We start from the raw sequence: 24,845 nt of genomic DNA on the forward strand, positions 1-24,845 counted from the left end.
ACAAGGAAGGGTGTTTTGTCTTGGTGAGGGGAATGCTAGATTCTAAGGAAGTAATTCTACTTAATATATTTATATTTCAGTCAGGAACACTCTCGTCATAGATTAACCATTTATTGCCAAATGGATACAGTTAGAATTGGCGTTAAAGCTCTGCTTTTCAGAGTACTCCCTGGGTTAGCCGAGCAGCTTGCTCGAGCTTTCCAGGGAGTGCATAGCAAACCCCCCGTATACATACAGATCAAATCAATGCATACAGATCAATAAGATACATACATGAGGCTAAATAGGAGGAGGCTGGGGTGGAGGTGTGATGATTGTGACAGCAGCAGCTGAGCAACAATGAGGTAGCAGGAATATCTGAGAATGAAGACGTGATTTAAATACACCGCCTTGTTGTTAGACACACGCTGTGATTGGTTGAGAGGGGTAGGTTAGAACATCAGTCTGTCAGCTGATCACAGCTGGGCGTATGACTTCCGTGTCCTGCATGAACTTACGTTAACTCCATTTATATTTTTAAAAAATATTTGATCTCATAGCTACAGAAGTTTCTGGTGTCTTGATCTGTGGGGGGGACTGGAACACCCCACCCTGGACTGCTTAAACCTGAAAAAAAAAAAACACTGAGTCCCTGTATATCAAGATAAAGATTTAAGGGATTGGCTTAATCGATGTATTAAGGGACTTTCACCCATCTGCTCAACAGTTTTACCTTTTTCTCCCACCTTGACTGAGTCCTATCCCTAATTGACTGTTTTTTTGTATTTAGAACAGACAGACACAGGGTCACAGATTGCAGCATTGGCATTAATGACATATATTGAATTATACTACCAGAAACTGTACAGTCAACTCAAATTAGCAGAGCCCTCTGCAGTTAAACATTACCTGGATTCTCTCGCCTTACCATCTATTGGCTTAGAACAAAACAAACAGATAACCACAGAGATAACAAAAGCAGAGGTTGATAAAGCCATTTCTTTTGTATTTTGAACTTTTTATTGTCAGAATTAAACAGACAATAAACACCATAACAACACTTTCCTGAAACTGGGCCTTGACAGATACTTACAATTTCAAAACAGAAATGGGAGAAAAAAAACACAATTATCCTATTTAATGAGGCCTATGACTGGTCTCCATCTTCTTTCAAAGGTTGGAGTCTTCAGCTATAGTTGCACTGTCAGCTGTACACTTATTTGACTTTTTGTATCCATTGGGAAACTGTCGGTGGTTCAGGTTTTAACCAGGAAATTGTTATCATTTTTCTTACAGTCATTAGAAGAAGATGTAGTAATTCCTGATCATGGGACAGTCCATCAGGAAGTATGTCCAGTAAGAATGTTGAAGGGTCCAGAGTAGGGCTGCACAAAATGGCCAAAATCCAGTATCTCGATATTTGTAAGCTATATCTCGATACACTATATATATCTCGCTAACCTGATGTCTCCTCTAAATCACTATGATAATGTTAAATCCAACCCTTTGATGCATAAAATGACATCAAGCAGACCTTTTAGTTGATTTTTTAAAATTTGAATGCAAAAGGGGAAAATCTCAATCAGTAAAAGTTTAGCTAACCTTTTATTTTAAACCAAACTTCATGTACTTATATTTTTTAAGTTATGATATGGTATATTATATAATATTAAATTATATTATATTATATTATATTATATTAAATTATATTATATTATATTATATTATATTATATTATATTATATTATATTATATTAAATTATATTATATTATATTATTTATTAGATCCCCATTAGCTGCTGAAATTAACAGCAGCTACTCTTCCTGGGGTCTCACCAATCTCATCAACCAAAGAAGCCGTAAATAAACACTTTTACATTATATCACTTTCATACTAACAAATACACACAACACAGATTGCAGCTCAACACCTAAAAAAGAATAATAATACTTAAAAATATTGCTCACTTTACAATGCTTTTTCACAGTTATACATGTTGGGTAAACAGAAACAATTTCAACTTTTTCTTAAAGCACATTTCATTACTCTCAGAGACCAGAAAAAGGGTAAAGCATTCCATGCCACCATTGCTCTGTAACACATCGTCCTCTGTTTAAAGTTGGTTCTACACCAACTGATGTTCCGAAGACTGTCGGGTGAAATGATAATGAGTATCTGAAAAAAATTCTAAGGTCCTGTGTAGTATTTCTGGTATTTTTGTTGTTATAATATTTTTGATAAGACATATTAGAGAATATTGCACCCTGCATTTAACACTTAACCAAGCTAAACTATCATACATTAATCTAACATTTGTTCGGAATGGGCATCGAAGGATTAAACGGGCTGCTTTATTTTGGGCCACCTGTAACCTATTCATGTTACTCTCTGATGTACTCAACCAAATTATAGAGCAATAGTCTAAGTGTGACAGCACCAGTGCCTGCACCACTTGCTTTGGTATATGATTAGACATTAAATTTCTGCAGCGTTTAATCACAGCTATACCACTACCCATCTTTTTAACTATATTATCTACCTGCTTGTTCCAGGACATTTGACTGTTGACAATAAATCCTAATAGTTTTACCTCTGTTACTTGTTCTACCTCCGTGTCACCCAAAGATATGTGAAGCTTAGGTGTTTCTCTTAATGAATGTTTAGAACCTAGAACTATACATTTTGTCTTGCCCCTGTTTAGAACCAGTTTATTGCAAAGCATCCATTTTTCTGTTAACTCTAATGCCTTATTTAATATTCTAGTCAGTTCATCAGTTGTATATGCTGAAGCATAACTTGTCAAATCATCTGCATATGCTGCAACAGTGGCATGATCCAAAATCAAAGTAAAATCATTAATAAATATGGTAAACAAAAGCAGGCCCAAACAACTTCCTTGAGGCACTCCACAGCTCAAATCTCTCTGCTCAGAGTAACTACCATTGAAGTATACTGTAAATTTCCTCTCAGTCAAATAGCTCTCAATCCATGCTACAGCAGAAGGGTTCAAAACCGTAACAGCACAGTTTATTTAATAACACATGGTGATCAAGAATGTCAAATGCTGCACTTAAATCAAGCAGTACAGACCCAACAATTTTTTCATCGTCAATTTCCTTCATCCAGTCATCTGTCATCTTAGGGAGTGCTGTGGCTGTGGAGTGTCCTTTTTTGTAAGCATGATGATACACAGAACTCAGCCCATTTTTACAAAAATAACTTTGAATTTGATTATATATTATTTGCTCCATTATTTTACTTAGGGCTGGTAATACACTAATTGGTCTACTATTCTTTCCCGAAAATGATTGTTTATTGTCCTTTGGCAGTGGCAAAATTTTAGCTATTTTCCATTCGGCAGGGCAAACACATGTTTTTAAACTCAGATTAATAATATGGGCAACTGGCTGAGCAATCAGATCAACTACAGGTTTCAATAACTTCATATCAAGGTTGTCAACACCAGAGGCTTTTTCTTTACTAACTTGGAGTAACTTCAATATTGTCTCAGGTTGAATACTTTCAAAAGTAAACTTACACACTTTATTATACATTCTTTTGTTCATTATCGGTTTACTTAAAAAATTATCTTCATCTTTAGATTGCAAATTATTACGTACATTTAAAATTTTATTACTAAAATAACTACTGAGATAATTAGCAATATCACATGGCTTAGTAAAAAACTATCCATCTCCCTCTAAAAAATGAGGTGTAGATCCTGCTTTTCTGCCCATGACCTCATTAAGTGTACTACACTACTGTCTAGTTTAGCACTGACTATTTTATTTTGATAATAATTTCGCTTCTTTATCTTGTTTAATTTTGTTACATGATTCCTCAATCTGCAATAAATTACCCACTGTTGTGCGTCTCCTGATCTGATTGCTTCAGTTTTGGCACGATTTCTTTCTGTCATCTTATCTCAGTTCTTTGTCCAACAACGGCACATTGACATTTCTTACTGTGAGCTTCCTTATTGTAGGTCTAGAAAATTAATTGGATTTTAATCGGGATTTCATTTTTGCCATCTGACAATCATAAAAACAATATAATCGAAGAATAACAATTAATATGCCACACAGTGTAGATGTATGCAAGTTCCTGTGCTTCATAGCTCTTCTGTGTTCCATGTGCAGCCACAGCAAGTGTGTGTGACTTATGTGTATCAATAATACTGTATGTGCCACTTGCTGGTTCTTTAAAGTTGTGTTTAAATCAGTACTGAAGTTTTTGAATAAATGAATAATTGTGTATATTAATTGTGATTTCAATATCACTTAAAATAATCAGGATTCTTATTTTTACCATTATCACCCAGCCCTACCTTATTGGTGCATGTCTATCAATAATTTACAGTAACAAATCATTAAACACCTTAAAGGCCCTGTTAGAATCTTGTTCCTGAAAGACTGTGGACCAATCAATTCTACTAACATCTGTATAATACAAACTCTCATCAAAGTTTCAATATATTCTCTTTAAAATTATTTTCTGCCCTGCTTTTGGTACTTTTGTCTTTCTTCCTATAGCCACTAAATTGTGGTCACTACAACCTACAGGAATAGATATAGCCTTTGAACATAGGTTGGCTGCACTTGTAAAAATTAAATCAATGCATGTAGATGATTTCAAGCCATCAGCCATCATTATATTATACTTTGAAAATGTTATGAACTAGAGTTGGAGATAATATTACTTTCATTTTCATAAAGCAGCTATATAGATAATGTTGGTCATGCTGAAAGGACTCAAGTGACTTCTGTCTTTGAGCCTGGGGTCTGGTTGCGTTGCATCTCATTTGGGTTTGTTTTCTGATAATATCCCAGCTTGCAGTATTTTGATATTCGGCTGTAAAATAGCATCAAAATCATCTGCCTTCATGTTTCGAGCACTGCACAGCTGATAGCCCTGACTGAACGGCAAGCAGGGGAGGGGGGCGGACAGAGTGCGAAGAAAAGCGAAAGTAAAAGTCAAAATCATGTTGCGTTTGTTTTGCATTGGGGAGAGTTGGGAGAGCACCAGGGGGGTATTCCACGAAGTTGGCTAAAGAAGGCTGGGCTATCGCCGGTAAGCGTGGCTTGAATAAGCTGCCACTTTAATCTTACCTGCAACTCGTTCCACTAACGAGGCTCAGCTGATTTTCAGAGACGCTTATTCAAGCCAGGCTGATCCAAGCTGCGGCTAAGCGCGCGTCCGCGTTATGTAAAAAGCCCCGACGTGTTGATTGTCGAAATGACCAAATCATGTCAAAACCGAGAGCGGAGACGTTTCCCTCAGCGGAGAAAAAACTCCTCATGGAGTCGTATGATAACTACAATGTGAAAATCACATAAAAGGGTGACACGGTGGCGATTAGTAAAGCCAGAGAAGCTGCTGGTTCAAGAATATCATTCTTATGTGACAAATCAACACTGACTGTTTCTGCTGAGTTTGATTACCCTTTTTCTTCTCACTCTGAAGCTCCTCACACTGCTGTGGCCCAGAGGAGATTGATCTTGATTAAATTAAAGCTGTTCATATATATAGGCCTATATACCTTATGGGGTGATGTTTCATCAAACACTGACTAAAACAGCAGAAAAAGACATGTAGATGAGATGTCACTTTTTTAATTAGAGATGATTCAGCTGTCAGATGAGATGGGTCAGTGATACAGTGCCCTATATCTAAATAAGGGGAAGACATTAAGTTATGTCACTATGTGGAATCACCTTTACATTATCATCATGATCAGAACGGACCGCCGGTAAAGGAGGGTATTTCTATGGAAAATTGTGGCTGTTGTCACCTTTTATATCATTAGACAATTTGTGCCTTTATTCTGTTATATGTTGACTGTACTTTAAGGGTGACAGAAGAAAGAAAATCAGATAATTTTAAATAGATACCACTGGTGGGATCGAACCCACGCTGCAAGTAAAACATAGATCACCGTGCATCTATGTCCCACCCTCTAACCACTCAGCCAATGATTTTCCTGTGACAGGGACACACAGTCTACTATCTGACATGTCTTGATTCACGGTTATTCCAGTCTAGTATGACTGGGGCGGTTCACCTGTCAAAGGATCACGCAGGTGTCCTAAAGCAAGCTCAGGGAGGACGGAAACCTCCCGTGGAGCTGAAAGAAAAAAGCTCGCTTGATCTTGATTTTCAGTATGAATACGGACCGTGAAAGCGGAGCCTCACGATCCTTCTGACTTTTTGGGTTTTAAGCAGGTGTCAGAAAAGTTACAGAAAGGTCTCAGCTTATGTTTCTGAACAAAAACATCAAATATTACAGGTATAGATTAATTTAATGTGACACCTGCAGTTCACAAGGTGTCTTTCAGAAGCCTTTTGGACCTTCTCTGAGACGCAGCTAAGGTAAGCCTGACGTTAAGCCTGACCGGGACCAGGCTAGTCGCACTGGCTAATTTACCATGGTTACCAAGCCACGCTAGCCCTAAGCCTCGTTTTTGGAACCCAACTCTCGCTAAAGTTAGCGAGGCTAACCCAAATAAGCCAGGCTTTGAGCTAAGCCAGCTTCGTGGAATACCCCCCAGGGATCATAGCAAACCCAAATAAACAGCTACACTCTAGAAAACAAGCCCCAGGAACACACAACCCGCAACTGATTCGGCAAGTAAGTGACTCTCTTCTCTCCTCCCCCAATACAAAAACACGCATGGGGGGGCGTGCAGGAGGGTTTTTCTGGGTGGGCAGGGGAGCGTGGTGCTCACGGGCAAGCCCACGTTGGGCAAGGGTTTTAACTACATCTCTTTCAGACAGCTGATTCACAGTAATGAGTTTGTGCTCTGCCTATCTATCAAAGCTCCTGTCCACTATGGATGGAAGAAACTAAAAATTCCCACTTATGGGGATGGCTCAAGAGAGGAGACACCATCCCTTTTAATTTTTTTTTGTATCTGGTTTTAAATCCTAATGTATTTTTAACCCACAAGTTTGTAATCTTTATTTTTTTCTGAGACTGCAGACTAAGAAATGAGAGACTTGATAGGGAGATACCTGGTAATGAACATTCGTCCATTCTTCCACTGTCTTTGGATCACAAATGATCTAGGCCTCCATTGCTTTTATGTGGGCCACACAGAGCCGGCCCCAACCAATTTGGTGCCCTAGGCAAGATTTTGTCTGGTGCCCCTTGTATTCCAGCAGGATCCTACACCATTAACAATTTTTACATACTTAAATAAAACTATTATACAGCTCTACATTTTAGTGACTTTATTTTTATATAATAAAAAACCTGCAAATAAACACTTTAATAAAATTTAAATAGATACAAAAAAAAAAAAAAAAAAAAAACATCAGCCACACCTGAACTGAAATACAAAGATCTATAAATACAAATTGAAGATTTGAAAATATGTATATCACAGGAACCTATAACAGAAATACAATAAACAAGAAATCAAGTTATTTTCTTAAAATGTTACACTCAAACAAAAACAACCCTGCTTAGGCATAACAAGTGCAGGAATAAAGATAGCATGAGTATTGCACCTTTATTTTACTTGTTTGTTCAGGGGTGGGGGTAGCAGAAGATGCTAATGAAGACTCACATGGCTGTACTACAGATGTGAAGGTGGAAGATCCTGATAGTGCATCAGTTGGCTGTAGATTCATCAGGGAAGCAGAACTGTCCACAGATGGCCCGGAATGGCGGGGGCTTCTAGAGCATCACTATGACACAATTAATTTTTTTTAGTTGGTTCAGCATCTTTTTCCTCTTAATAGGACTACCCAAGCCTTTGACATTATAAGTAACACAAATAAGGTTATTCATCTATTTTAGCACTACATTGTTTCCCACTTAGATCACAAAGAACTCACTCATCACAGGTATATCTCAGGAATAAAAAAAACATTTACAACTGAAAAAATAGCAAACCAACAGGACAATGTAGGCTTTCATATACCAGACTTAATCAGTCAAAGTCCTCAAACCTGAGTGACCCAGTCCCGAGGTGGAGGTTGGTGACTGATTCTCCATGGATAAAGAAAGCGATGTGTGTTGTGTCCCTGTCGTCCGGCTCTCAGGCCATGTCCACCCCTAGCCGGGTATTTGGGGAATCACATATATTTTTTACGTTTAAACCTGTCATCCACACAAAACTGCAGCTTTACTCACTAAAAATAATGTTTTCTGAAAACTTCGGCCAAAGTGAAGATTTTGGAAAACTCTGGTTTCATGGTTTTGTGTTGACGCCAGTCAACAGAGTTTCGGTTCCCAAATGTCACAGCTGAATGATGGGGGCTCATTCTGATTGGATGGCACAGATTTTACGTTGGAAAATCACTGCCCATTATGGGTCTGGCATGCATCAAGCCACACTCACCAACCTGCTGCATGTGGACGAAAGTATTTTTAAAAACAAACAAGGGGGGGGGGGCTTTTTTTGAAAATACCCGGCTACGTGTGGACATGGCCTCAGAGCAGTCTGTTGCAGTTTGGATGTAGATAGATGGTCCTCCACTCCCTTTTCATCACGTCCCGTCCAAGGTTTAAACACTTTGTTTTTCTTTTAACTTTTTCGTTTAAAAACAATCATGAATTCTGCAAGAAAAAAAAGATAGAGAAAAAGAAAAACAGTTCACTCCTTTGTGCTTAAGAAGGTTTTCATCTCTTGGTGGGTAGATGTCAGGGGACCTCTACCTGGTGTCACTCCCGCAGTGCTCCAGCCGTCCCAGGACAGCCTCATTTCTAGTCACACTCTCTCATCCACTCACACCTGCACCCCCCTCTCTTCTGGGAGAGCAATCAACATCATTGGGCAGGTTTTCTCACCGTCCTCAAGGAACACTTTCAGCTGTGCAGGGAAAATGCTCTTCCCTTTGATGTTTTTCATTTTTAACTGCTTGACTGTGTCTCACACAAGCATCCTCTTCCTCTGCAGTTTGGTAGAGAAGTCATGATCAAAGTAAATCTGCTAGTCTTTGTACATCACCTTTCTATGCTCCCATGTTTTTTTAAGTATGGTTTTGACTGAATAATCCAAAATCTTGACAATCAAGTATCGCGGGGCAGTATCGGGGTTCTTTGGCTTGGCGGTTAGGGCTCTGTGTGCTCTCTCAATACCAATGTTGAGCTTGCAGCTCTTATACAAAAAGTCTAACATCCTTCCCCTCACTTCCCTACAGCACACAATAAATTCTCAAGTCGCTACGCCGAAGTCTGTTCTGCATGTCCTCACACTGCACAGTCAAGAGTATTTCTCTGTGCAACAAGTACCGAATAGCCTGCTCATGGCACCTGGCGTTAACACGTCCCTCCGCTTCCGTGATTCTATTTTCCAGTTTTGTCATATCTTCTCTCTGTCTTTTAAATGAAGTTTCTAGTCTTGTTAGGAAAAGTTGGGTTTGTGCATGTCCTTCTTGGTTGTCTTCCCTTTATTCCTTGAGCTCTGCAAGTATTTTTGACTCAGAGTCATGCATGCTATCTTCTGTAGCTACAGGTCCACTAGAGGCTTGCTTCAGTTAGCTGCTTCAAATTATCACCTTTGTCTTTGGCTTAGTCCACTTTATGTGATCCTTTACCTCTCAGGGATTGTTTAATTAAAAAAAAAAAAAAGTATTGTTTAATAGTAAGGAAATAGTTGAAAATAGTTTCCTTGTTTTTATTGTTGTGTGTACAAGAGAAAAAGCACTTCTGTATTCCAAGACAAGTTGATGTTATCAATTTACATGCATGTATACACCATTAAGTTTAGATTTATACATTTTAAGAACAGAGAACAAACAACATCCACAGCACACCCGAGGAAAAAGAGAGAGAGAGAGAGAGAGAGAAAAATAGGAATTAAAAATGGATTAATAAATTAATACATAGAAATAGGAATAAAAATAAATAAAACAGATGACGCATATACAAATATGAACAAATAAAAAAAGTAATAATAATCATTTTTTTTAAATTAACCACGTGAAGAAATAAAGCAATAGGAAAAAAAAAAGGGAGGCGGGCGCTGTTACATTGTTGTAAAAAAAATCCAGAAACAATTGATATGTCATGTAGAATTTGTTCGAGTTTCCCATTTTTGAATATCTTATTTTCTCTACTTTAGCCAGTCTTGTCTTTGAATAATGGCATCTAAATACAACTTTAAAGGTCCCATATTATGCAAAAATCCCTTTTTTTAAGTCTTTTAGTTAAATTTTCTGGTCTTTCGCTTTCCTCCCAGCCCACAAAATGTGATATTTTATGACAAAACCTGCACTTAGTCGTGCTTGTGAATATAAAATCCTGACCTAAAACGAGCTGTTTGGAATTTCCGGGGTTTGACGACGTCAGCAAGTCCCTTTATTGAATAATCAGGAGCAAGTCTGACCTGATTGGTCCACCGGAGCAAATACCCCTTTCCCTGCCCACTCCTCTCCCCACATCTGGAGAGAAATCTCTCCAGCAACGGGGAGAGGAGTGTGGCTGTTTTTGGCTGTAAACAACCACATAGTTCCATGCACAAGCTTCCCATCTCGGAAGAAGGCAAGACTAAAGCCTGGCTCACACTACAGGATTTTAAAAATCTTAAAAGATTCTGAAACCAGGTTGTATCTGGAGAATCTTCACCGATCATCTTCTCTTAAATCTTAAGCACACTCTAACAACAAGATTTGAAAATTCTGACCAGGATTTCACCAAGATTATTCGACCAGAGAGAGTGATGCACCACATGTGCTCAGTTGTTTGATCTGAGGTTTTTAGCGCACTGGTGGGACAGGAGGAGAGAGAAGCGGAGCTGTCTGCAGCGGTGCCTTTCATCCATTTTCATGCATTCAAGGTTTTTTCACGTAAGTTTTAAAGAGTGTGTAACAATGTTTAATGCCATGTAAGTTGCATCTTTTGTGTGACGAACAGAGATAAATGCTACTGTTAATTCACACGTTCACCATAATCTACAGTAAGATTATAGAACGGCTTTTTAACGTCGTGTTAGTTGCATCTTTTGTGAGATAAACAGAGTTAAGGTTACTGTTAATTCACACGTCCACCATTATCTAATACAAGAGTATAATACTATGTTTTAACGTTGTGCAAGTTGTTTTTCTGTGAGATAAACAGAGATAAATGCTACTGTTAATTCACACGTCCACCATTATCTAATGTAAGACTCTAGAACGGCGTATTAACATTGTGTAAGTTGCATCTTTTGTGAGATGAACGGAGATAAAAGCTACTATTAATTCACACGTTCACCATTGCCCAATGTAATAGTATAATATGGCGTTTTACGTCGTGTAAGTTGTTTTTTTTCGTGAGATAAACAGAGATGATTGGAACTGTTAATTCATACCTCCACCATTATTTAATATAAGAGTATAATATGGCGTTTCAGCGTTGTGTAAGTTGCATCTTTGTGAAACGATACATGCATTATGCAACTGTTTACATGTTTACAGTTTGGAAACTTTATTTTTGAATATTTATTTTCATTGTACTCTTAAAATACAGTTTGCACTAGTTTGTTCGCACAAATTTGCTTTATTGCCTTACTTATCATTGTGTGTTTACAGTTTAATTTTTCCTATTTATCATTGTGTGTTTACAGTTTGACTTTTTTTTTTTAATTCATTATTGTGTTCAAAGTTTGACTTCTTTATTTATCATTGCGTGTTTACAGTTTGACTTTCTTTCTACTTACTGTGTTTAAAGTTTGACTTATTTATTTATTATTGTGTTTACAGCTTGTTCTTATTTATCATTGGTTTAAACTACAGTTCTTATGTTGACAGTTTTATAATTAAAGTTCCTTGTTTTAATTTAATAGTGTTCTGTCTCTGTCTTGAATCATATGGGTATTTCATAATAATTTGTGTTTATATACAATATATATCCTGTGTATATCAATGAATTTATTATATATTTCAGCCGTTAAATCAGATATTGATCGATATACCAGATATCGGCTGATGTATCGGATATCGGCTTTTTTTTTGCCCTCAGTATCGGTATCAGCATTGGCCCCAAAAATCCCATATCGGTCGGGCTCTAGTTTGCGTAGGGATGACACCTGCCCCTGTCACTATAAAAGAACAGGATGTGGTCACAATCCAGCAGGTCAAATATCACAAAGCCCATAGGCCAGATGGGCTAAAGGGAATGGTTCTTCAAGAATGTGCTATCCAGTTACGACCATTATTCACCAGATTGTTTCAGATGTTCCTCAATATTAGTTTTGTCCCTCAAGCCTGGAAATTGGCAACTATTGTCCTTGTGTCCAAAACTGCTTATGCACGATCACTTAATGATTTCAGACCTATTGCCCTCACTTCCTTATCAGGCAAATGTATGGAGGGTCTAGTGAGCAGGGAACTCACACTGCAAACAGCAAAGCACATGGATCCCATGGAGTTTGCCTATAGAGCCAGTCGAAATGTGGTAGATGCCAATCTAACCCTCCTGAATTAAGTATCTTATCATCTAGACTAGAGCCCGACCGATGTGGGATTTTTGGGGCAGATACCAATACTGATACTGAGGGCAAAAAGAAGCCGATATCCTGATACAATAAATCCATTGATATACATGGGATAAATACTGTATATGAACACAAATTATTACTAGCTATTGAAAAGTTCCATCTTCCATTTAATGCATGGGACTAAACTAGATTTTAAGTAACAATGTAGCTCCTTTCAGAACATGTAATAAATACAATTACAACTAAACACATAGAAACATTTTCAAAAATTATTTCAACGAAGACAATAACTTGTGAACTTATAAGCCCAGGTTAATCCTGCATGGCATTATGAAGTGAGACGCTGTGTGGTAGCCTTATATTAATTAACACACAGGAGCAGGAGCAACAGAATCACCGCGGAGCAAAAATGTTTACAATCGGCTACATTTTGGCTAATGTTGACTAATCAGTGACAGGTTATAATCAGCCCGATCAATCGGCCCACCTGATTAATCAGTCGGGCTCTAATCTAGACCAGGGGTCTTAGGGTGTTTTCACACCTGATAGTGCGCACCCTGGTGCGGCTTGGAATGTCATATTGGTACTTTGTTGCCATTTTGCAGTTTGTGCGGTTCCTTTCACATCTGCATTTTGTCACTCGGGACCAAATGCCGCAGTATTTTGAGAACGTCATGTTTCCATGACGACAACGGCTAGAGCGCGTGTAGCGTACTTTCAGTTGGAAGCTGGAAGCGCCGAGAGAACTGTTTGCTTAAATCAGAGATGATGGAGAGTCAAATAGGCCTACGCCGAGTTTTTATAGTGCTTAAAATTCATTTCTATATTGTTTGTGTGTATAACCATCTGCAAACGAAAGTGTTTGAAAATGAAGCGCAGCTGCGGCTTGAAAAAGGCATACAGATGCACTGGAGACGCCGAATGGAAATATCTGCCCGATTCCGGAGAAGGCGAAGATTAATAGAGTAGAATAAAATAGAAAATACTTTTTTTTTTTATTCCCAAGGGGAAATTCAGAAAAAATAATTCTTACTATGTACCGTGAGATCCTCATCAGACGCAGATACAGACGACCGACAAGGTAATCAATGCCTGTTATATGATAGGCCATATAAAACGATGTGTTTTTGACGTGAGGAGTCAGGGGAGAGCCCTGCTTTTTAGATGAGTATATAAGTATAGTTAAGGATGTTGGAGTGCGCAGCTGTCCTGCATCACAAACAAAACTCCACGGGAGCCCTCTAATGTCAAACTCGCCGAGTTCGCCTGACAGTTGCATCGCACCTGAGTGCGGCTGCTTTCACACCACAGCTGGTGCGCACCAGAGTGCGTCCAGAGCCGCACCGAGATCACCTCCTCTGGCCGCACCAGTTTGGTGCGCACCAGAGTCCGATTTTGGTTTCACACCAACCCAAAGGGGACCAAATATAGGTCGATCTAAATTTGGGTCGACCTAACACTGTAGGTGTGAAAACACCCTTAGACTCGCGGCCCGGGGGCCATATGCGTCCCGCGGGCCGATAGTTTGTGGCCCCCGCCTTATTATTAAAGTTTCATTTTAGTGCGGCCTGTGAGTTTGATATGAACGGCACTGTACAGTGTTTTCTGTGGAGCTGAACAAACCTACCAATCACAGTGGTGTATATGGCTCTCGAGGGCGGGACATTTGTTTCTCTTTCAAGCAAAGAAACATTTCTCAATGAGTGAAAGTTACAGCAGCGTTGCCATGGAGCGTTTTCTTCCACTCCTGGCTGGCTGCCTCATTTCTATTGGGCACGCGCGGACATTCGTCCCAGCTCGCTGCGTTTACAACACTTCCAAAATGAGTTATTTTTGAGACCCCTGATCTAGACAGTACGACTAAATCATGTTGTTTACTTTTTATGGATTTTTCCTCCACTTTTAGTACGGTTCAGCCCCACATTCTCCTGAGACGCTTATGTGACCTGAATGTCAGCAGCAACCTCATTTTGTTGATCAGGGAGTTTTTGAGAGAGAGAACCCAGCGCGTGTGTGTTAAAAACACCTTCTCTTGTCTTAAACACCGGCGTTCCCCAGGGTTGCATATTATCACCCTTCCTATTCTCTCTTACACAAATGAGCTGCAGCATAACAGCAAAAACCTCTCCCTCATTAAATATGTGTATGATATGGTCCTGATTGCTGGCCTCCATGCTTGCTGTCCCTACTCTCAGTGCATCAACCAAATCACCAGCTGATTTGTGGAGAGTTTTCTTGACCTCAGTATCAACAAAACTAAGGAGATGTGTTTGGGAGGGAGAATTGATGCAGAAGGCACAGGGTCCATCTTCAGGCCTGGAAGCTTGGAAGGGAGGAGGTGGAGCAGGTCACTGAGTTTAAATATCTTGACACAATCATTGATAATAACCTCACTTTCCAGGAAAATGGCGATAGCATTTACAAAAAAGCAAGACAGCAACTCCATCTCCTCAGGCTATTAAAGAGCTTTAATGCCAGTAAGCAAACTCTGGCCATGGTCTGCCAGTCACTCACTGAGAGTGTTCTGTCCTATAACATCATTTCCTGGTATGGGAACCTCTCAGTCAGACACAGGAACAAGCTGACCTGGGTAGTAAGCCAAGCCAGTCCAAAAATAGGGGATGAGCAGATACAGCTTCCGGACATAAACAACCATTCCATAACAAAAAAAGCTCTTCTGATCTACACTGACACCACCCACCACCTCAATCCTGTGTTTTTGTTTGTTTTGATGCCATCAGGAAGGAGGCTCAGAGTTCCTCTAGTTAGGAGAGCAGCATAAAAAAGGTAATTTGTGCCCTCTGCAGTGAACATTTTAAACCAAACAATTTTGAATGAACTATGAGCTCTGTCTCAGGTAACCTATATGCGTAGTGGATTATTTATTTTGTTTATGGACTTGTTGTGTGTTTTTAGTGTTGTAAGCTTTACTGTTGTGTTTTACTGTTGTTGTGGCTGGCGATCATGATGCCAAAGGCAATTTTTCACTGTGTTCTAAACAAATGGACAATAAAATCTTCTATTCCATTCTATTCAGAGCTGGTTCCCACCAGCATTCACCAAAAGTCAGTTTGAAGACTACGGTTGAAGATGGTTTAAAGAGGCACTGCCAGCTCAGAAGCACAGGAGAGCAGGACAGGAGGCAGCAGCAGCAGAGGTGGAGTAGCCGCTGGGTGGAGCAGGGCAGGAGGCAGCAGCAGCGGATGTGGAGTAGCCGCTGGACAGTGCAGAGCAGGAGGCAGCAGCAAAGGGGGAGTAGCCGCTGGGTGGAGCAGGGCAGGAGGCAGCAGCAGCAGAGGTGGAGTAGCCACTGGACAGTGCAGAGCAGGAGGCAGCAGCAGAGGTGGAGTAGCCGCTGGGTGGAGCAGGGCAGGAGGCAGCAGCAGCAGAGGTGGAGTAGCCACTGGACAGTGCAGAGCAGGAGGCAGCAGCAGAGGTGGAGTAGCCGCTGGGTGGAGCAGGGCAGGAGGCAGCAGCAGCAGAGGTGGAGAAGCCGCTGGACAGTGCAGAGCAGGAGGCAGCAGCAGAGGTGGAGTAGCCGCTGGGTGAAGCAGGGCAGGAGGCAGCAGCAGTGGATGTGGAGTAGCCGCTGGGTGTACATGTAGAAGGGGCGGAGTCAAACCTGTTGTGGAAACAATTGAATTCATTCGCCATGTCGGCATTTCCAGGTGCCGCCTTTCCCTTCTCCTTGAAGCCTGTGATGGTCCTCATGCCCCTCCACACTTCTCGTGTGCTGCTGTTCTGTAATTTCCTCTCTGGTCTTTCTTTATAGGCTTTCCTTGCCCTCCTTGTACTCCTCTTTCCCTCTCTCTGAGCAATTCTAAGCCTGTCCCGATCGCCACTCCTAATTGCCTCCTCCTTCTTCTTGTTCAAAACCTGTTTTAAATCCCTCGTAATCCAGGGTTTATTGTTAGGAAAGCAGCGGACGTTCTTTACGGGCACCACCACATCTGTGCAGAACTTAATGTAGTCTGTGACACAGTCCACAACTCTACTGAGGTCACAATTGTCCCCTCCAGAGCCCATAAGTATATTCCAGTCGGTAGATGCAAAACAGTCTCTCAGAGCTTCGGTAGACTCTAGGGTCCATTTTCTGACAGATCTACTTGTAATGGGCAGTCTCTTCACACATGGTGTATATGATGGTCTTAGGTGAATCAAATTGTGGTTGGACTTGCCAAGGGGAGGCATAGCCACTGCACTGTAGGCATCCTTCAGGTTAGCATAACACAGATCTAATATATTGCTATGCCTTGTTGGACTGTCTACATACTGAGTAAAACCTCCTAAATGAGAGGATACGTCAGCATGATTAAAGTCCCCCGATATTAAAATCAATGTGTCCGAGTGTAGTGACTCAATTCCTGTGACAGCTTCCTGGATGACGTCACACGTGATTGTAGCCATAGATATATATAAAGGCTAGATAGCTCACAGACGCTGTGAGCCAATGAGGGCTGACGTCGCTACGCGGCGGCCATCTTACCTTGGGGCTGCTGGCTCATGGAGCATGTACTATTTAATTAAATATAACTTGCTCAATTTTCATCCAATTTTTAAACGGTTTGATTTGTTTTAAACGTCAGAGATGTAGTTATGCTACTGCATATTTATGGATGATTATAACCATGGACTTTAATATCAAATTAAAAAGTAGATAGTAGAGCACTACCTGCCATAGCTGTACACATACACACAGTGAAATTAAATCGTCAGTGTTTATGTTAAACATTTAATAGTTTGATATTTTATTTTTCTAATTAATACATATATGAAATATAAAGGGGTAAGTCGACCCACATGATATTTTAAACTTAAACTGAAGAAATAATGTATGGACATTACATGTGATTCATATTGGTTCAATTTACCCCAAGGCTTTTGGTTCATCTTGCCCCATGACCGTCATTTTGATAAAACCTAATTCATTTAATGATTCAAATGATCTTTTGCTAAATGATTCACATAGTTCTATACGTTGCATATCACTAACATGCTTAATGTATAAGTTTAGACCTGGGTCCATTTGCTTTAGCATAAAAATAGTTATACCACATAAGTCAAAGAATTCCACAGCCAGTTGGAAATAATGTTTGTGTTCTTATTCTAGGGTCTCTTGACAACTCGTGACAACTCATGTGTTAAGTTTTAAAGATCAAGAGGATGGTTCATTCATCTTACCTGTTCTCCCCTACATATATTTTATTATACATTTTAAATAAACACATTCAGTAACATGACATCAACGTTTCTTTTATTAACAGGTGTGCACAATTACAAAACAATTCAACTGTTTTTCTTTGCCCTCCTCTCCCTCACCAAGGCATTGCTCTTTTCCCGCTGCAGTTTCCACACTATTGCCAAGGCTGCATCGAGTTTGGTCTTTATAGCCTTGGGGCAGGAAGACAATGCATACATGTGGTCAGGGGCCTTCCTCTTCAGGCTCTTTCTCCTCTCTCCAGTGGCTGTCTGGGGTTTTGGAAAAATATGATAATAATAATGAGGACAGTACTAACAGTAACTTTTTAACAATTTATGTTCACCTGTCAGTGCTGTGTTCAATACAAAGTTATGTTCTTTAAATCTACAAAATAAAACCCAAATCAGTGTTCTTTTAATATATTGATTTAAATAGATTGTCTTGGCTAAAGGTGAAATTATGTTTTGGGTCTCTCGACAAAAATGTCAGTTTTGATTGTACAGGTTCCCTACACCTTGTTGTAGTTTGCACATGCTTATTCATAAAAGTATATGAGTGACATGAGCAAGTGACAGCCTGTGGTTCTCAATCCTTTTACACAGATTACCACCTTCTAGAGGCAGCAGTGCTTCTTGTTGCTACCGGCTAAAATATACAGTTACATATTAAAATGTCCTTAATGCACAACACTTTATGTATTCCTAAACTTGCAAAAATCATGGCAACACGTATATCACATAATCTTGTTGGCCAATGACACACATACCCTTTGGAGATGAGCAGGGCAGTTGAAAATGGTTGGCACAACAACAGCCTTAAGCCTGACAGTCTGCCCTGTCCTGTCAAAATCCTCACTCCTGAAATGTTCGCTGCACAGTTTGCAGTTTTTTGATGCAACAAAACCGTTCCTTCTTAGAGCAAGTTCCCATTGTCTCCTCTTCTCTGCGTTTTGGGGAAATCTTAAAAACATGAGAAGATACCAAGATATATAAATTATTGACAACATTTTACACCCTTCTTACTTTTAACATTAATGTTAAGAACAAAAATACAGAGCTAAATTATGATATTGTTGGGGTAATTCATGTAGCCTATGCTTGAATGCCATTATGAAAACCTAAATAACAGTAACATGTTAAAAGAAATGTGAAAAAGAAATATTCAATGATTATTATGTAAACAAATGGTAGAAACATTTCTAAAACGTTAGGGTCAAAATAACTTGTGTTATACAAGTACAAATGCACTAAGTTAGCAACAATTATCCTAAATATGTCCCTCATGTCATTTCTTGTGAAAGGTGATTCCACGGGCTCTGGTTTTGAAGGAACATTTGTTTGAGCATCTATATGCTGCACAAAAGTGTGCCATCTTGCACTCTAGGGGGGTATTTTTGCAAACAGAAAGCCAGCCAGTTACTGTATCACAATGAATCTAAATCTAGGATATATTTCACTAATGAAACAGCTTGTCGTGTTAAAATATCATAATTAACATTAACATAATCATGTTAAAAGGAATGAGTAATGCCTTTCCCACGTGTATAGAATTAAGTCAGGTTACTTTGTAATAGTCCAAGTGGCTCATACGGCTCATTCACAACGTCTTGTTTCTTTGCTAGCTAATACCCAACTGCATCCACACAAATTGTCATTAAGACAAAATATGTTGTTGTCAATAAATTATTATTGGTCTCACAGAAACCCGTACAATAATTGAAACTCACAGATTGCAGCCCTGCAAATAGCTGTAACAAACACACAACTGTGCAACGATTTTCGAAAAGAAAACGGCAATTTCAACAGGTCTGCGCGGCTTGAATCATAGCCACGCTAATAAGATTTGTAATAAACCAAACTGTTTGCAAATCTGTCAAGAATTCAGCAAGTTAAGTGTATTTTGTTTGTGTAAGTCGCTCACCTTCCATCCACTACTGTAGAGCGCTCCGGAGAAGTCCCCCTAGGTAAGATGGCCGACCAGTGACGACGCCGGCGAAAGTCCCATGAGCCATCTAGCCTTTATATATATCTATGATTGTAACCTCTGCTTGTGGTGGGATGTAAACAACAATGGCGGCGACTTGCAAGAACTCCCGAGGCAGATAGTATGGTCTTAAAGTAACCAACAGGAGCTCCACATCACGACAACAGGTCTTTGTCTTCATGGTTACGTGATCGGGATGACACCACCTGTTGTTCACCAACAAGGCAAGTCCACTGCCCTTTGTTTTACCACACGTCTCCGCATCTCTGTCCGCCCGTATCATTGTGAAGCCGGTTACATTGACAAGCGAATGGGCGACGCTATCCGCTAGCCAAGTCTCCGTCAAAAAGTATAGGCAGCACTCACGGTAAACTCTGTCAGTCTTAACCAATCCCTCCAACTCCTCGATCTTATTTGGTAGAGAGTTTACGTTCCCCATAATAACTGATGGTATGAATGGTTTGTACCGCCACCTCCGTGCCTTCAGCTTGGCTCCTGCTCGGCATCCGCGGAAAGGTTTATTTATCTCCAGCGGGATCCAATGCTTAATACCAGCCGAAGTGTGTCACAGCCGAAGCAGTACATCTCTTGGGTACTTAAACATGCACATCTTGAGAAATAAAACGCAATTTCACTTGCATTCTTTAGTACAAACACAAGCTGCTCGAACTAGCTGCCACCGCAGTTGGCACATGCAATTAGTGTTCCTCACATCTACTGTCAAGAGTGACAAGTTGGGCTGAAAGTTTATCCACTTTATTTTGAGTGAAGTCATGCTTTGGATGGCAGTAGCTCCCTGTGGAGATGGTGGTCTTGCAGCCGAACTTCGCGGTGTAGTCGCCATACTATGAAGCGGGGATGTTGCCAGGGGAGTAGGCCTCACTAGCGTAGTTTCCGGATTGTTCAAATTTTTTTCTTTTGGAGGTATTTTGACGTGTAACGCAGTCACAACAAGTCTGTGGAGACACACAATAAAGACCGAAAGTCCGTTAAAGTGCCTTAAAGTTCTTTTAAGAGAGTTTTGCAGGAGCTCCCAAAGACGTGTCTCACTCCATTAGTTGCTAAGCTGGAAGTTCTAAAGCCATTTCAAAACAGAAAGCTAGTAAGGCACCTAGAGGAGATGGACTGCCTGCAGAGTGGTATAAGATCTTTAGGGACTACCTGATGCCAATGTTGTTAAAATGTTTTAATCATGTGCTTAAAAGGGGTGAAACTCCACCATCCTGAAATCAAGCTATATCTCTTATTCCAAAACAGAGTAAAGACAGGACGGAGTGCAGCTCATTTGGGCCTATATCAGTTTTTAACATAGATAATAAAATCTTCACATCAATAATTGTTATCAGACTAGAAAACATTGTCCCAGACCTGATTAACACAGACCAGACAGAGTTTATCACAAACAGACACACACAAGACAATACAAGGCGAGCAATACACCTTATGGACCTTATGAGTAGAAGTAACATGAAGTCTTTAGCAATTAGCTTTGATGCAGAAAAAGCTTTTGATTCTGTACAGTGGGAGTTCCTATACTTGTTACTTACAGCGCTTCAGCTTAGATGATATGATTATAAATTGACTTAAATCCATATACAGTTCGCCAGTAGCCCGGATCAAAATAAACGGTGGTCTCTCAGACACAATCACCCTGGAATGTGAATGCCAGCAGGGCTGTCCTCTGAGTCCCACTTTATTTGCTTTAGAGTCACTTGCTCAAAAAATCAGAGAAGACCCAAAAATTACAAGAATTGTATTGAAGGCAAGAGTTTGTATGCTGATGACATCTTGGTGACCTTGTCTGATCCAGATACCAGTTTGCCCAAACTTATGTCCTGCCTCGATCAATTTGGTCTCTATTTGGGATATGAATTAAATGTAGAGAAAACCCAGACCCTTACTTTTAATTACTCTCCTCCAAAAGACTTGCTCAGAATGTTTAAATTTAAATGTAAAACTAAAACAAAGAGATATTTAGGTGTTAATATTCCGAAGACTTTAAATGAGATATATGATACGAACTATAGTATTATCACAAAGTTAAAAATAATTTGGAAAGATGGGCCCCTCTGACGATTAATTTGTATAATAGAGACTGTAAAGATGATTATTCTTCCTCAACTGTTATTCCTTTTCCCAATCCTTACCTGTGAAAATACCAACTAAACAGTTTAATGAGTGGAATCGGACTATCTCTAGGTTTGTGTGGCAGAACAAGAAACCAGGGGTGCACAGTAAAACATTACAATTGGTAAAAGATGACAGAGGGATGTTGCTTCCATGTTTGGGGAGCAACTACAAAGCAGCACAAGTGCAGTATGCTGTCTACTAGTGTGATGAGGGTTACAATGCAAAATTGAAAAAACTAGAAATGAGCTAACTTGATATCCCTCTTCAGTCTCTGATAGGTGATAAAGGCCTCAGGACCAAAAACTCAAATAGCTTAAGTGCCCTCATAAAAGTTCTTCTTAATGTAAGGTTCAAGGAGGTCTGTGATGCGCACCTAGAGAGGAAAGTACGGTTATTAAGATGGGTTGAACATGCTAGGGACTTAAAACCAGCACAACTGGATTCCACATTCAAAGAAATTACCCAAAAAGGCATTACATCATTCTGTGTAATTTCATCTGACAGTGGCTTGGTAAGTTTCCAGCAACTACGGGAGAAGTATGAATTGGGCAAAGGGGACTTTAATAGATATGTACAGCTCAGGCACCATTTTGATAGAAACGTAAAAACATCAGAGAAAAGAGGGGGGGGGGGGGGGGGGGGGGGGATGCAGATAAAGGTCAATTCTATAAGAAAGTGGTCTCCAGGATTTATCTATGCCTGCAATCTTACAAAAAGTTATCTACATCATACATTAAAATCATCTAGGAGAAGGAAGCAAATTTAACGCTTACAGCAGACGAGTGGCTTAACATGTAGCAAATAAACTCCACCACTGCCAATTCAAGGCATTGTAGAGAATTTGTTTAGAAAAATGTCATTAGGTTTTTCAATACACCAAGATGAACATATTTACAGAGCAGGAGAACTGAAGCTGGGTACTATTGGAGACACCATAATCATATGATGGCTGGTCTAAATGGATACTTCATGTAAACAAAATTGGATAGAGCTTTTAAAAAACAAGGTTCCCATTTTTTTCAATTAAATTTCATATTATTTATTAATTTTATCTCTCCTTTTTCACTCTAAAGTAGGTGTCAAATGTTTGAAGTCAAGTAGTGCCTTAGGACGAATGGTGTTCTGTAGTGTCATTGGAAACTCCTCCTTGGATATCATCATCCGAAATCTTTTTGGTATTTGCTGGCTTTGTCTTGTTTGTGCCTTGTGACTTTGTATAGCTATGCACCTTTTTCAATCCCCTTTGTGGACTGCATTGTCTTACATGTGAACTAGAGGAAGTCTCATACAGGATTGGCAATCGTATATCTCCTCTCTGTCTTAATACCCAAATACTGCTATAAATAACCCTTATGGACAGAAAAAATATTTTGTTTGCTAAATAAATGCTATATTTGGAGCTAGGTGTCCCGAATGTTCTGTACTTTGTTTATGTTGTGTTTAATTTGTAAAGCAATGAAACTCTCAAATTAAAAATAAAGTTAGAAAAAGACAATTTTGACCTGAAATACAACATTTTTATACCCACATATTTTTGATCCTGCATTTGGAACTGTTTTTACCTTTTCAGAACTGTTTAATCACTTTAATCTGGATCTGATGTGGTTTATGAACTTTCTCATTTTCAGTTGTTGTTGACTTTCTGCAGAATTGAATGTACAGAGCTACAGCTTTAGACCTGCAGCCTATGAACAGTCCACATGTAGTTTACAGTGACCTAGAAGATAGTCAAAATGACACGTACCAACTCCTGCCACTCAACCCTCGACTCTGTCAAATAAATATTTCTTTGTGTGTGTGTGTGTGTGTGTGTGTGTGTGTGTGTGTGTGTGTGTGTGTGTGTGTGTGTGTGTGTGTGTGTGTGTGTGTGTGTGTGTTAAATCCAGGTGATGTTTGCAATGCGGGAACTGTCTGGCCCCCTGTCTGTGCTCATAGAGATGGTCACCTATGTCTCCTTCTGCAATGAACCCTTCTCGCTTGGTGTGCTGCAGCTGCTAAAGGTAAAACTCTCTCTCTCTCTCACACTCACACACACACACCTGCTCTGTAACAGTTTTGTTTTCTCTGTCACAGACCCAGCTAGAGACTGCTCCTCCACATGAGTTGAAGAACATTTTTCAAATGCTGCAGGAGCTGCTGGTGAGTGATGACATCAGATTACCTGATCATCTTAAAACTAGTTTGAACCACTTTCTCTTACATTGCTGAACTCTGTGTCCTCAGGTAATGGAGGATCCTCTGCAGACTCAGAGACTCAAGTATGCCTTTGAGTCAGATAAAGGCCTCTTAGGTACGTCCCAGTCTGAAGCTGTTTTTCATCCAAAGGAAAAAGGGTATAAATTTAGTTCTAGGGATCAGTTATCCCCTGAAAACAGCCCTGTATTGGGATAGAACTTTCCAGAGGTCCAGGGACTTCAGAGGGTGAAGCTGGGAAGCTCAACATCTATGATTGGTGTAACGTGAAGTTTTTAGTCCTTCCTCGATCCCATTCACATAAGATGACCCCCAGCTGTGACAGACTTGGTTGAGTTCCTGCCTAAACAATGATTTTTTTTTTAGCCTGGTAGTGTGAATGTGTCTCTGTCAACTCCTGGTGTTCCAGCTTAAAGAGTGATCTGTAAACTGGAGACCTTCGGCTGAACGTGTCAGTGTATATGCAGTTTACTTCAGCTGCTCAGACACAGAAGAAGTCCTGGGGAAGTCATCCTGCTTTAGTCTGATATTCGTATATATATGTGTCATAATCTGCTCATCAGATCAGGATTTAATGATGATCCAAAGCTGTTTGAGAAGGGGCATCTCGCTCAAAGTTCTCAGTCAGCAGGTTCCTTTTGAAGCTCAAACATGGCTTTAGAGATGGGGAAACACTCAGTCCGCTGTTCCCTGACTCTGAGCTGTTCAGGGCTTTACAGCTTGGACCGGCTTTAGACAGCTTTGGCAGACAGCTGGTCTTCTTCAAGAATCAACAAATCCATCTGCAGTGAAATAATGCCCCATCACAGGCCCCATGCTAACAGGCTAACAGCACTGCTACACAGCAGTGATGGCAGCTTGTCTGTCTTCTATGGTGTTGTTTTTTGCTGAAAGGCACAAGCGTATTGTGTTACTACCCTCTACTGGATTTGTT

The 24,845-nt window shown here is 40.0% G+C and overlaps 1 protein-coding gene and 1 long non-coding RNA gene across 3 annotated transcripts in view; one reads left to right on the forward strand and one right to left on the reverse strand.

Moving 5' to 3' along the window:
- The window catches only part of usp24 (ubiquitin specific peptidase 24), a 117,074-nt gene that overhangs the window by 83,068 nt on the left and 9,161 nt on the right, over positions 1–24,845 (forward strand). For both annotated transcript variants that reach the window (XM_074667358.1, XM_074667359.1), the window contains exons 59-61: positions 23,605–23,718; positions 23,792–23,857; positions 23,942–24,008. In XM_074667358.1, the coding sequence (XP_074523459.1) occupies positions 23,605–23,718; positions 23,792–23,857; positions 23,942–24,008 (247 nt within the window). The remainder of the gene's footprint in view (positions 1–23,604; positions 23,719–23,791; positions 23,858–23,941; positions 24,009–24,845) is intronic.
- LOC141788530 (uncharacterized) lies at positions 17,744–19,640 on the reverse strand. Its single transcript, XR_012598142.1, has 3 exons — positions 19,526–19,640; positions 18,372–18,564; positions 17,744–17,874 (listed from the first exon to the last, which is right to left on the reverse strand). It is a non-coding gene; the product is annotated as an uncharacterized LOC141788530 (long non-coding RNA).

The sequence above is a fragment of the Halichoeres trimaculatus genome, unplaced genomic scaffold, assembly GCF_033239565.1.
Source record: "Halichoeres trimaculatus isolate MK-OKI-2021-1 unplaced genomic scaffold, fHalTri1.1 fHalTri1_scaffold_4, whole genome shotgun sequence".
Taxonomy (NCBI): domain Eukaryota; kingdom Metazoa; phylum Chordata; class Actinopteri; order Labriformes; family Labridae; genus Halichoeres; species Halichoeres trimaculatus.